Source organism: Cervus elaphus, chromosome 13, assembly GCF_910594005.1.
Source record: "Cervus elaphus chromosome 13, mCerEla1.1, whole genome shotgun sequence".
Classification (NCBI taxonomy): Eukaryota; Metazoa; Chordata; class Mammalia; order Artiodactyla; family Cervidae; genus Cervus; species Cervus elaphus.
In genome coordinates, this window is record NC_057827.1 from 31861025 (window position 1) to 31874093 (window position 13069).

The window sequence follows — 13069 nt, forward strand, 5'->3', positions numbered from 1 at the left end:
GCTGCCCAAGTACAGTTCTGTGTGGAAGAGTATACAATTTTCCCATGGATGGCACCTTAAACAGAAGACCAGAGACTGTGGCTGGTCCCATTATTGTGCTGTGCTAACAAGGATAGTGTAAGATTGTTGATGTTGTTTAGTCACTAAATCGTGTCTGACTCTCTGTGACCGCATGGACTGTAGACCACCAGGCTCCTCCGTCCATGGGATTCTCCAGGCAAGAACACTGGAGGCGGTTGCCATTTCCTCCTCCAGGTTATCTTCCCGACCCAGCAATCGAACCCGTATCTCTCGAATTGGCAGAATTCTTTACTACTGACCCACCAGAGAAGCGCCACAGTGTAAAGGCTGTGTGCCCCTAAATGACAAAATCCGTGGGGTTAAAAAACTCGTTTATCACTTGCCTTTGAGTGATTTATTAAAAACATTAACATTAAAATTCCTTTTTAAGTAGTCCAGCATATCTCCAGGTTTATTTTCTCCATTTCCTGAAAGTAACTCACCGTCTTTCTTTTTCTGAGCCAATATGGTCACTTCTTCTCCTTTTGGGAGGTCAAGCAGGAAGAGGACAGCTTCTTCTCTTATGATATTTGTGAAGTCTACATTGTTTACCTGTTAAAATAATGTTTCACAAATTACTACTGGCCATATTTTAAGATAAAAAGCATTTAACTACACAGGAAACAAGTATTTCTAGAGTTTATCTACTCCAGAAACATCACATCTCCACAAGTGAAAATATTTATTTTTGGAGAAAAGACCCTAGTTTCTAACAAGCAGAAACCAAGTATATAAAGTGAGTTAAAGTATAAATTCATTTAAACAGTGACAGTGCCATGCAATATTAGAGATCATACACTGCAAATTCCAATCAGTTCAGACCAAGAAAGCCAACATCTAATTCCAATGACTTATTATTGTAAAATCTCTTGATTTAAACTTTGAAATTAAAGTCCTGACTGTACAACAGAGCCCTACTTCTTAGGACTCTCCGAGAAGCAATCAGAAGGAAACACCGTGTGTGCTGGGCCACCTCAGTAAGAGCATGTGTACAACACAGGCTCAGAGTCTGCCAGGTCAGTGCTCACTCGTATCAGATACCCCTGAGGACCTAATGTAAATGTCATCAGTGACTGTATGCAGGGTAACAGGGAGATTTCCTTCTACTTATCTTCTGGAAATTTTCCACATTAAGAGAAAATGTTTTCAATATATACTACCTTAATGATACAAAACAAAAATAAATTATGAGAAATATTTTTAAACGACATACGATTACTTCAAACAGCATATGGAGTGGGTAAGAGAATAGGTCTACTTAATTATCAACGTTGTATCTGAGAAAACACAAACATTGTAAATACAACATCAAGTGGAAATCAGCCAGGCAGAGCCAGTGAATGCCCTGACCTTCTTCCATGCAAGTGTGAAGGGGAAGGGGGACAGAGCAGCCACAGGTGGCCACCACGGCCTGAGGGAGCTCACCCCACGCTCAGAGGGTGGTTTCTGACTGTGAGCTGCTGCCTCAAGTGACCAAACCCAACATGAAGACAGGGAAGCAAGAGGAAACGGGGGTTGCTGAACATGTGCCAGGTTTTAGGAAGAATGATTAAAGAAGGTAGTGGGCAAAGAACTGAAACACTGATCAACTAGGAGGGCCAGAATGACAGTGTCATAGAATCCAAAGAAAAAAGTAATTACTTAAGGTTAAAACACGAGTAAGAAATACAGAAAAACGAGGGCTGAAGATGCCATCAGGTTGGTAGTGCCTCACAGAAATCCACCCTGAGCCGTGGTGAAGGTGGAAGGCAGGCCACATGGCCTCATGACATAAGCTGGCAGGGAAGGAGGCCACCTTACCTGCAAGTTCAACAGCCAGAGGAGAAAGACAGACAACACAAGGCAGATGAGGAACCAAGGGGCAAGGAGAGAGGACTCAGAACAAAGGAGTCAAGACTCTGGGGCAGGAGGAGAAGGAAGAAGAGAGCAGAGCAGAGGTGAGGCAGGAACTCCCACTTGAGAGCTGGTCCATATCCAGCAGGAGGTTTGGATATTTTAAAAAGAGAGGAGATGAATAAAGATGGTACTATGTTACTAGGTAACACTGTTTATGGAAAAGAAACAAAAACACAAAGAGCCCACTGGCACACTGCATCTAAGCTGGGCCTTCCTGGACTCTCATCCTTGTGGATGTGAAGCTTCAGAGTAAGAGCAGCTTACAGGTGGACCCGAGAGACACACCCGTCTTGGCACACCTGAGCCATCACTGGGTAAGGGGGCCCCACAGGCTGCATACCTGATGCTGCCCTGCTGGCAGGCTGGGGCCCACAGCAGAGTCCAGCCAGCAGGAATGCTCAGCTGAACTGGAGATAACTGGGAGACCTAGTGGGCTCTAAGACTTGGTTTTTCCACAGTCTACAAATATGAGTGATTAAAATAAAACCAAAGCTGCATACTGTGCAGTCACACCTAACATAGACGCGAGCACAGCAGAGGCAGGAACCTGATGGAGTCCCGCGTTCTTTAACACAGATTACAAGCTCATCATAACAGATCTGCTATGTCTGATGCCTTGCTCTAGAGACCTAAGTATCTGAAACCATGTGTGCTGATCACGGACATACCCTGAGGATCTGGTCGCCCTCCTCCAAGCCTTCTTTGGCAGCAGGGCTGTCTTCGAGAACACCAGCTACAAATATGCCAACATCGTTTCCACCAGCTAGCCGCAGACCCACACTATCTCCTTTCCTGAATTTTACTAACTTCATGCTGGGCCTGTTAAAACAAATACTTCATTTGAACCAGTTAAGAGAAGCTTAAACAGTTACAGCAAATTGCTATAATGAAAACCAATTAGAATAAAACAAAGGACCATCATATCTGGAATTTCCCCCACATCACTGATTTACTTAATAAAATTTAGCATTAGAACTCCAAATCAAATTTAATAGCACCTTCTTTTAATTTCTAGTTAACAAAAATAAGTTCTGAAATATCCAAATGTAATATGTTAGTACTGTTTTACATAATAACTGTAAAATTACTTCATGAAAACATGTTTTCCCAACTCTGACTCTTGGATATATATATTAACAATGGCTAATAACTGAGAAGTCCTATTGTACAAAGGTAGAAACTGAAGTGTAAACTGACAAATTTCCCTAATACCAGGAGTCAAGATCCAGCTCTAAGCACTGTGCCCAACAGACAGTGCTTTTCAAACTCCTCAGCCAGGGGCTCTTGCAGTAGCTCACACAGCTTACTTGCTCTGAAGCCCCTTTGAACTTTAAACAAAAAAGCTCACCATCCAGCCTTTCTGGATGAGCCCATGTTAATTTCTTCATGCTGGAAAGAATGGAAAAGAACTAATGAAGACACATTAATTCCTCTACTATCGGCACAGGGTCAAAACTCTTGACACTCCTGAAACAAATACCAAGAATGCCACAGAAGAATGGCTGCTAGTAACTACAGATTACCCTTTAGGGTAATTAATAACAAATTACATACATAATTACAAATTACCCTTCTAGGTTTCCATAGCTATCCCACATTCAGAGACAAGAAGACACAAGTCTTTTACACCTATCTGGACATGAAATGTAGAAAAGTTCTTTTAAAGTAACAGTGAGCAAATAAGTAGAAGTTAGTAGTAACTAAAAAACACAAATCAACCAATGAATGAATGAGTTGAGGGGACAGAGACAGATGCCTACTTCTTTAAACCAACTAAAGACCACCTTGGCTTTTAGGACTTACAAGGTAGTCCCACTAGATCTGGTTTCTCCACATGAGCTAACGATGAACTGGGCAGAAACCTCAGAGCATGTAGATCAGACAACGTCACTTACTGCCGGGGCTGGTGGCACTGGAGGTCCCTCGAATCTATGGATCATGGATGGTGAGCCCCTTGCTCGTCGTGGAATCTACTTTTCCACCTGCATCAAGAGCCTCCTCTCCCAAAGTCAACCATCCAGAGAGCTCTTTTAAGCACCCCCTTAAAGTCCTTGAGATTCCAGGGCCCTAAGTCCTCCCCTAACACTGACCAACCTAGAGCACCTCAAAAGGTAACAACAGTGGACTGCAGTCTGTGTCCTTCAGGAAGACCTGGCTTTTAAAAACCACCATTCGAGAACAGCTCCAGGCTCCATCTCAGGGTCACCTGACCGAGATGGGGTACTTTACGCTTGGCCCTCTGTTGTATCCACCGCACACAGCAGCAGAAGCCTCTGCTTCAAACACATCCAGAGTGTGAGTGAGCAACCCCAAATACAAACCCTGCCCACTCCTCAGTTCTCTCCATGTCTGTCCTTTAGGGCTCTTCTGGCAAACAAGGCTCTGGAATCTAACAAAGTTTTGGTAAAACCTTAAAGAGTCAGGAAAGTGCTCAGGCAAGTCTTAAGAAAGGAAAAACAAGAAGATAATTCCTTTCATTTATGAAATTTTGAGTTATCAGTTACCTAATATTAAAATGTGTCATTTTAAACTTGTGACACTCCCACCTATTTCAGAAGCTATTTCTCCCATGCTGGGTCTTAGAGTAACAACCCAATTTCCTTCAGCACAGAGATCAGATGAGAGCAGGGATCTAAATCTAACCTACTTTAGAAGATTCGGTAATTTTCTATTATTCACATCCTGTCACCTCTCTTTTTCCCACAGAGGCATCAAAAAACTAGATGATCATGACTGTTTGAAATATGGGTATTAAAAAAATCTACATCTCAGTCTCAGTATATAAGATACAAAGTAATGAAATGTTTGGAAATCAAACACTGACTTCTGAGGTGCTGACTGATCTAGAGCAGGTTCTCAGTCAGGGTGATCCTGCCTCCGGGAACATCTGGCAGCATCTGCAGGTGTTTTTAGTTGTCACAACCAGGGTGTGTGTGTGTGTTCAAATGCACACTACTGACCACTGCTGGCTAGGGATGCTGCTCAGCACCCACAATGTATAGGACACTCACACGATAAACAGTTATCTGGCCTCAGTCAGGGTGCTGAGATGGAGAAACATTTTTTTTTTTTAAAGCTAGGGATTGAGAATGCCTGTGAAAATTCTCATGTTTAACTAGAAAGTTTTTCTTCTTTTTGGTCACACTACATAGCGTGTGTGATCTTCGCTGACCAGGGATTAAACTCATGCTCCCTGAATTGGGAGTGTAGACTCTTAACCACTGGACCACTATAGAAATCCAGAAAACAATTTTCTAATTTCTGATCCAAAACCTAGGTAGAAAATAGTGGTGAGAAAGAAGTAAACATTCGAAGAAGTATGTTTTCCTCTAATCTCTGATTCTATCATATAAACAATTTAAAAACTAAACAAACGAAAGTCTAATCAGAGCATTATGCAGCACACACTATGTATAAAAAAGCATTTGTAATACAGGTCACAATTGAACACTCACTCTAAACCATGATCAGTAACAGGCAGAGAAAACAACGCAAGTTTAAAGCCACATTACCGAAGAATGCCATCTTCATGAGTTGAATTGGGCAGGACGCCATCAGAAGGACTAACGGGCAAATCCACATCTGGCTGTCCTACCTGGGCATACACAGGCTTTGGTTCTGAAAGAAGAGAAAATCTAAGTTGTGCAGCAAACACTGTACAAAATGGAATAACAGTGCAAGCAACCACTGCATAACCAAACAATAAAAAGTCTGCAAAATATAGTGAAAATGGAAGTTCAGAGAACCTGATCAGGGACATATATACTACATATGTGTCTATCAGGGTACATTTTACAGTCATATATTCTGATATCTTTATAACATGTATGTACATTGCATGGTCACCTGTGCTTTCCATAGCTCCAGCTGTTAAAAGTCTGAAAGAATCTACTTTTTAGGGAAGAATAACAGAGGAATGTATGAAGAGAGAATCCCTACATTTCTCTGCTGGGACTGTCACTTTGTTAACTACTGTAACATTTATTTTTAAATATCCACATTCCTGAGACTAAGCAAGCAGAGCAGAAAGAGGTTTTGGGAGAAGGACCTGAGGGACAATAGAATCGGAACCTCTAGGCCTTTTAAGCAACCCTGCAGGATATCTCAGAACCCTGCAGGTTTCCATGTGTGGTCTCGTATCCAGTTCGTCAAGGTACACTTCATAAAGAGTTTCTGAAAACACTGTCCACTGGCAAGATAACTTCTAATGTTTCCCTTTAATGAGCAGTGTTTGAAAAACAACCTCACTCACTGTGAACAGCTGTGAACCATGAATAATTTCTACGTAGAAAATTTGAAAAACATTCAAGAATGCCTACTCATCTACAGTGACCTCCTATCCACATAGAAAATGCTGGAAATATAGAAAAATTCCATGGGTAGTTACCTACATAGGTAGTAGGTAACAGCAACAGTAGCAGTAGTAGTAACTGTATCTTTGTATCTCCTGCAAATATAATTCTGTAAATTGTAAAACAGTTTAGTTTGACTGAATGTTTCCTGCACTTCATATTTCATAAGTGAGGCTTACCTGGAAGATTGGGTGCTTGTTTCTCATTTCGCTCAACTACAACTTCTTCCACTGTTTTAGGTGTGTGATCATCTGCATGCTTTACCGGAGTTGAGACAGCCCCAGGTTTCGAAATTCTCTCTTCCTCTCTGCTCCGGAGACTGTACATCAGTAAAACAGAAAGTTATGAGCACATCATGAAAATCATTTGTAAAGAGTACAAGAACAGCCAAGACAATGTCAAGAAAGGATGACAAAGGACTTACTCTAAAAGATATCAAAATACTGTAAAAAACTTAGTAATTAAAACTAGAGTAGCACTGCCACAGATCCATGTTGAAAAACAGAAAATGCACAGATACTTCTGTAGGACCAAAGTTTATCATGGAAGCAGCAGGCCAAAGCTGCTGAAACAGAATAGTGTGTAATAAGCAGTATCAGAACTGTTCACTAATCTAGAAAACCTAGCTCACTGCGTATATTGATGACATAAAAGTAAATCAATGTCAGATAAAGCCTTAAACATAAAATACCATTTTAAGAAGTACTATCAAAAATACTTTTAAAGTAAGTCCCAATTAACAAAAGCCATAATATATCAAGTAAATACATAAAAAGGTTTAAAAGGTATGAAATAATTGGAGAAAATGTCATATGTAGAACCAAATGAATTTTAGAAGTTCAAACAACCGAATATTAGCAATTTGACCAAACAAAATGTAACAGAAGTTCAATTTAAAACTACACATTGATCCAACAATACATATAATAAGGATTTGATATTTAGAATATATAAGAACTATGCATCAGTTTAAAAGAGACAATTCAGGAAAAAATGACTACTAGGAAGAGGAAATTCACCAATAAAGAGTGAATAAACACAGACAATAAACAAAAAATATTCAACCTCACTAGTAACAAGGCAAATGCAAATACAAAAAACTAGAGCTCTTACTACTCGTGAGAGTTCTCCAATCATATCAAGCTGTAAGAAGGACACAGAGATACAGACATTTGGAAAAGGACAGTAGAAATAAGAGTAAACACAAAAAAGAGTGTACAAGTATTTGAGGGAAAAAGAGGAGTTATTTATCAAAACAACAACAAAAAAAATGCACATACACAAAAACCTGGAATCCTACTCTTAGATTTATCCTGAAGAAACACACACATACATGTCCAAGACTTTATAAGAATATTTACTCTGATAGCAGTTCGACTAGCAATAAACAAAACTCAGTGTCCATCAACAGTTTCCCCAGAAAAATACAAACTATAAAAAGTGAACTTATCTATCTATCTATATATAAAGAGGCCAATACATATGCTTCACATAAAAAGATAAGTCAAGATCTACCATTTAACGTTTTGGTAGAAGATTTTATAGTGGAGTTCTTCCAACTCTGGAAAACCTAGTAGTATTTTTCTTCAATCACCCTAGATCATAGAAAAATATAGAAAGCTTCCTAATTCACTTTTTAAAGACTTTTTATTGTAGAAAATCCCATACATACATACAGGGAACAGTATCATAAAAATCTCATGTACCTATCTTTAGTATTTTTCAACTTTCTGTTGATTAGCAATTCAACCTTAGGCTGCTGCTGCTGCTAAGTCACTTCAGTCGTGTTTGACTCTGTGAGACCCCAGAGACGGCACCCACCAGGTTCCCCCGTCCCTGAGATTCTCCAGGCAAGAACACTGGAGTGGGTTGCCATTTCCTTCTCCAATGCACGAAAGTGAAAGTGAAGTCGCACAGTCATGTCTGACCCTTGGCAACCCCATGGACTACAGCCTACCAGGCTCCTCCGTCCAAAGGATTTTCCAGGCAAGAGTACTGGAGTGGGGTTCCACTGCCTTCTCCAAACCTTAGGCTAACAGAAGCTTAACACCCAAATCTTGATAATTAACAGTACCAAATGAGAAGACAAAAATATTTTAAAAGATAAATGGAGGTGTTCTCTCTAAACATCCCACCCTCGCATTATCAAGGGTGAAACAGATCACCAGCCTAGGTTGGATGCATGAGACAAGTGCTCGGGGCTGGTACATTGGGAAGACCCAGAGGGATTGGGTGGAGAGGGAGGTGGGAAGGGGGATCGGGATGGGGAATACATGTAAATCCATGGCTGATTCATGTCAATGTATGGCAAAAACCACTACAATATTGTAAAGTAATTAGCCTCCAACTAATAAAAATAAATGGGAAAAAAAAAAAAGATAAATGGAGGGAAAAAATTCCAAATAAAATACTAAGGGAAAATAACACTGTATTAGAGGATTATTATAATGATACAGTGGTCACAGCAGGGCTGTTTCAAGAGTACAAGACTAGCTCAGCATTAGACGTCTACCACACAATTCTATCCAAACATTACAGAAAAAGTTAATACTAGCCAAATGAGCATGTGAAAACAATCAACAGCCATTCCTAATAAAAGTCACAAATAAAGCAAAGATCAGGCAACATAATAATGAAACTATTTTCCGAAACCAAGGGCTATTATCATATTATGTAGTTAAACACTGAATCTATTTGCTCTAAAACCAGTAACAGCACAATGACACCTGCCAACATTACTGTTATTTACCACTATCTGAACTCGGATGACAGAATCATGCAATAATGCGCCTGAAATACTGGCAGAAACTTTAATGAGTATAAAAGAATATTAAAAATTATTTGAATTAAAATAACTTTAATTACATTGAGAATTAAACATCCTCAACAATCAGATGGAAATGAAAGGGTAAAAATATCTCTACAGCAATAGCATTAAAAATTATACATCTATACAAACCTAGACTAGGGGAGCTCTCCCTAAAAAGCAAGATAAAAATTCAAAAGCCATGAAAAACCAACACCCCAGAGAAACGAGCAACAGAAATGAACCAGAAATATACTAAAGAAGAAATTCAACATGGATAATATCACACAAAGATGGTCAGTTCCACTACTAGTCAGGGAATAAACTAATAATAAGAAGTTACCGTTTTGCACCCACCAGATTGGTACACATGGAATTCTGAGAAACAAATGAAAGCACTGCCACGTATGTATCACTGAATCACTTTCCTACACACTTGAAACTAATATTGTAAATTAAATATACTTCAATTTTAAGAGTAAGATAAAAATGTAAACACTACTTTCGGAAAGTAATCTGGCACTAACCATGAAAAATTTTCAATGCCAACACACACTTTAAGTATTTTAGCGGTTAAAAAAGCCAATATACGAACCCATGGGCAAAATGAAAAAGACCTAGAAAAAGACTTTCCATAATATGGAAAATTTCTGATCAAATGAAAAAGCTAAAAGGATGCTTACCTTGTGTTATGTGACATAAGCTAACAGCTGGGGAGTAACGTGCAGAGCCTGATATTTTAAAATTCTTTGTACAACACACAGAAACTCTATATATGACGCTAAATGTTGACACAAGTACAGAGAAAAGCTTACTTCAAGTCTAAGATCCAGATGTAGTGGAGCTGGTAGCTGTGGCCTGTGCCACTTGTTCTAATGAGCATAAAATGCTTTCATAATTGAAGATAAAAAACTAAAATCTTAAACTTACAATGAAACATGCTGTAACCAGAGATATGAAAATAGCCCCAAAACAAAATGTGAAGAACAAATGGCAGAATACATGTAGTGAGACACCACTGAGGTATTAAAGACCACTTTTTCCCACAGCTGCACATGTGCACGCACACACACACACACACACACACACACACCCATGTGCAGAATTACCAGACAGATGGCAGTGACACCGGTTCACAAAGGGGGAAGCAGATACAACAGCAGCCCAGAGAAACCTTAGATTTATCTTGACTATTTCAATTTTCAGGTGGCTCAGACAGTAAAGAAATCTGCCTGCAATACAGGAGACATAGGAGCCATGGGTTCAATCCCTGGGTGGGAAAGATGCCCTGGAGGAGGGGGCACTGCAGTCTTCTTGCCTGGAAATCCCATGGACAGAGGAGACTGGTGGGCTACAGTCCATAAGGTCACATCTTCTTATAAAAAGACTGAAAAGTTTTAAAGTATTTTAAAACAATGATTATTTAAAGATGAGATTAAGTCTAAAGAATTTGTCCCTTACCAGGAAAAAAATTTCTTCCTGATGTCCTCCTGAAAGAATAAAACATATGCTTTTTTTATAAGAAAAGTTTTCAGAGTTCTATTTTTAAGTTAGTTTAACTACTGTGGGGAGGGTGTATTCCAGTTTTAAATAATATGTATTAAAAGAGCTGCATGTAAGTAAAACAGTCTTTTAGTAAAATACACACACACACACAAAACACACACACACGTATGCCAAGATATTTTCTAGCTCAAACCAGAATGAACTACTTTTAAATCATAAAAGGTTAAACTTTTTAGCCATTGCTTATATAACAATGGGGCGGGCTTCCTTGGTGGCTCAGATAGTAAAGAATGTGCCTGCAATATGGGAAACCCAGGTTCAGTCCTTTGGTTGGGAAGATCCCATGGAGAAGGGAATGACTATTCACTCCACTGAGCTACTCATTATTCTTGCCTGGAGAACTCCATGAACAGAGGAGCCTGGTGGGCTACAGTTCATGGGGTTGCAAAGACTCAGACATGGCTGAGCAACTGACACACGATGTATTAATATCTCACATACAAGTAGTCTAAGTATAAATAAATACAATTAAGCTATCTGCAAACTGTTCTAGGCGATTCATAATAAAAATAGCAATACAAAATAGTAAATTATTCTTGCATTCTTTGCTCTAAAAATACAAATGTACAAATGAACATTTTGAAAAGAACACAATTAAAGAACTACATAATTTTAATAGTTCTACAGAATTCTGTTGCTTTCCAACTGGCTTAAAACTATCTGTTTAATAAAGATCAAATCTCTGGACTTTCCTGGCAGTCTCATGGTTAAGAATCTGCCTACCAATGCAGGGTTTGATCCTTGGTCTGGGAAGATTCCATGTGCCTCGGGGCAAATATGCCCATGTACCACAACTACTGAAGCCTGTCCATAACCAGAGAAAACTGCCATTGAGAAGCCCATACACCATGTCTAGAGTTGCTCCCGTTCTCTCTAACCAGAGAGAGCTCACACGCACCAACAGATCTTTTTTTTAAGTTTTAAGTTTAAAAAACAATTTCCAATTCCAATTGATTTTCTTCCTTTCCTGTAACTGAAAAAAAAAACTTCCTGAATCTACAACATGACTAAGTAACACTGATGATAACTAAGAATCAAAGGTAATATTTTAATGTGAACATCCTCCCCAATGGTAACAGGCCTTGTAATAGGGCTCCTGCTCCGTACAGCACACAAAAATCCCACAAGTATTTTGTTTTTGGCTAATTTTCATTCTCTTCTGACTACCACCTTTCATTAAAGTAATTACTACACCTTAACACTGAAGATCAGTGGAACTCACATCATTCTATTAAACTGTTCACACGATCAATATTTAAAAAAATCATTATTCTTTTTAGTGCATTTCCATTATCTACCAAAAGGTGGAGGCATTATTCAATACATATAGATCTAGAGCCATGCTGTTAATACAATCATGAAGAAAGTCATTTATGTAGCTTGAAATTTTCTAAAACTTACTAAATGAGGTGAAATCAAATAATACATTTTAACTCAATATAGTTAAAATATTAAGAACCATAAATCATGAAGTAATCATAATCAATTACAATAAATCAGTAAGTAATCATAAATTATAAATGAGGTATTTTACACATTGTTTTTTGGTGTACTCAGCCATCAAACTCCAGCATGTATTTGAAAGCATTAGCTGCTTAGTCGTGTCTGACTCTTTGTGACCCCATGGAGTGTAGCCTGCCAGGCTCCTCTGTCCATGGCATTCTCCAGGCAAGAATGCTGGAGTGGGTTGCCATGCCCTCCTCCAGGGCATCTTCCTGATCCAGGGATGAGAATCTTATGTCTCCTACATTGGCAGGCGGGTTCTTTACCACTAGCGCCACCTGGGAAGCCCCAAAGTTCTGTAGAGCACAAGTGTTAAGATAGTCTCTGAGAGAGTTTTTAGTCACATAAACAAACTCAATGGGAACAGAGCCTTAAGTCTTATCCCGTCAACTCTGTGTGAGAATAGCAGATATAACACACACTCAACCAGATCAGCAATAGACGGCTTTAAGAGCAAGACTTCAGGTGTGAGGTCACAGCTGTCTGGGGCCATTTAGTGCAGGCAGAGAGCAGGCAGCTGGGTCAGAGGGGCCTGGAGAGACCCGGACAGGGGAAGGGGTTTCCTCCTCCAGGTCCCCTTAGTAGGCAGGCAGGCCGCAGGCGGCGCACACTGCGGGAGGGCGGCTCAGCGGCAGCAGCTTCCTGACACTTCCAAGGGTGCTCAGGCACTCGGTCTCTGACAAGACAGGTCCTCAAGCACTGCTTTCCCTGGGCCCTCGGAGGGCAGGTTCCCTGTAAATCCACCCAGCGACACCCCATAGTAAGCCTCGGACGTGTGGGGCAGGCTCCACCTCAGCACCACTGCTGTTGACCTCCTCACGTGTGATCCACACATTCTTCAGAGTTCTCTTTCGTTTCCTAACTGGCTAATCCTCCTATTAAACCT

At 39.8% G+C, this 13069-nt stretch overlaps 1 protein-coding gene across 8 annotated transcripts in view; it reads right to left on the minus strand.

Moving 5' to 3' along the window:
* The window catches only part of TJP1 (tight junction protein 1), a 260221-nt gene that overhangs the window by 24154 nt on the left and 222998 nt on the right, over window positions 1-13069 (minus strand). For all 8 annotated transcript variants that reach the window (XM_043922067.1, XM_043922071.1, XM_043922066.1 and 5 more), the window contains 4 exons: window positions 6488-6627; window positions 5469-5574; window positions 2625-2775; window positions 504-612 (listed from right to left, as the gene is read on the minus strand). In XM_043922067.1, coding sequence (XP_043778002.1) covers window positions 504-612; window positions 2625-2775; window positions 5469-5574; window positions 6488-6627 — 506 coding nt within the window. The remainder of the gene's footprint in view (window positions 1-503; window positions 613-2624; window positions 2776-5468; window positions 5575-6487; window positions 6628-13069) is intronic.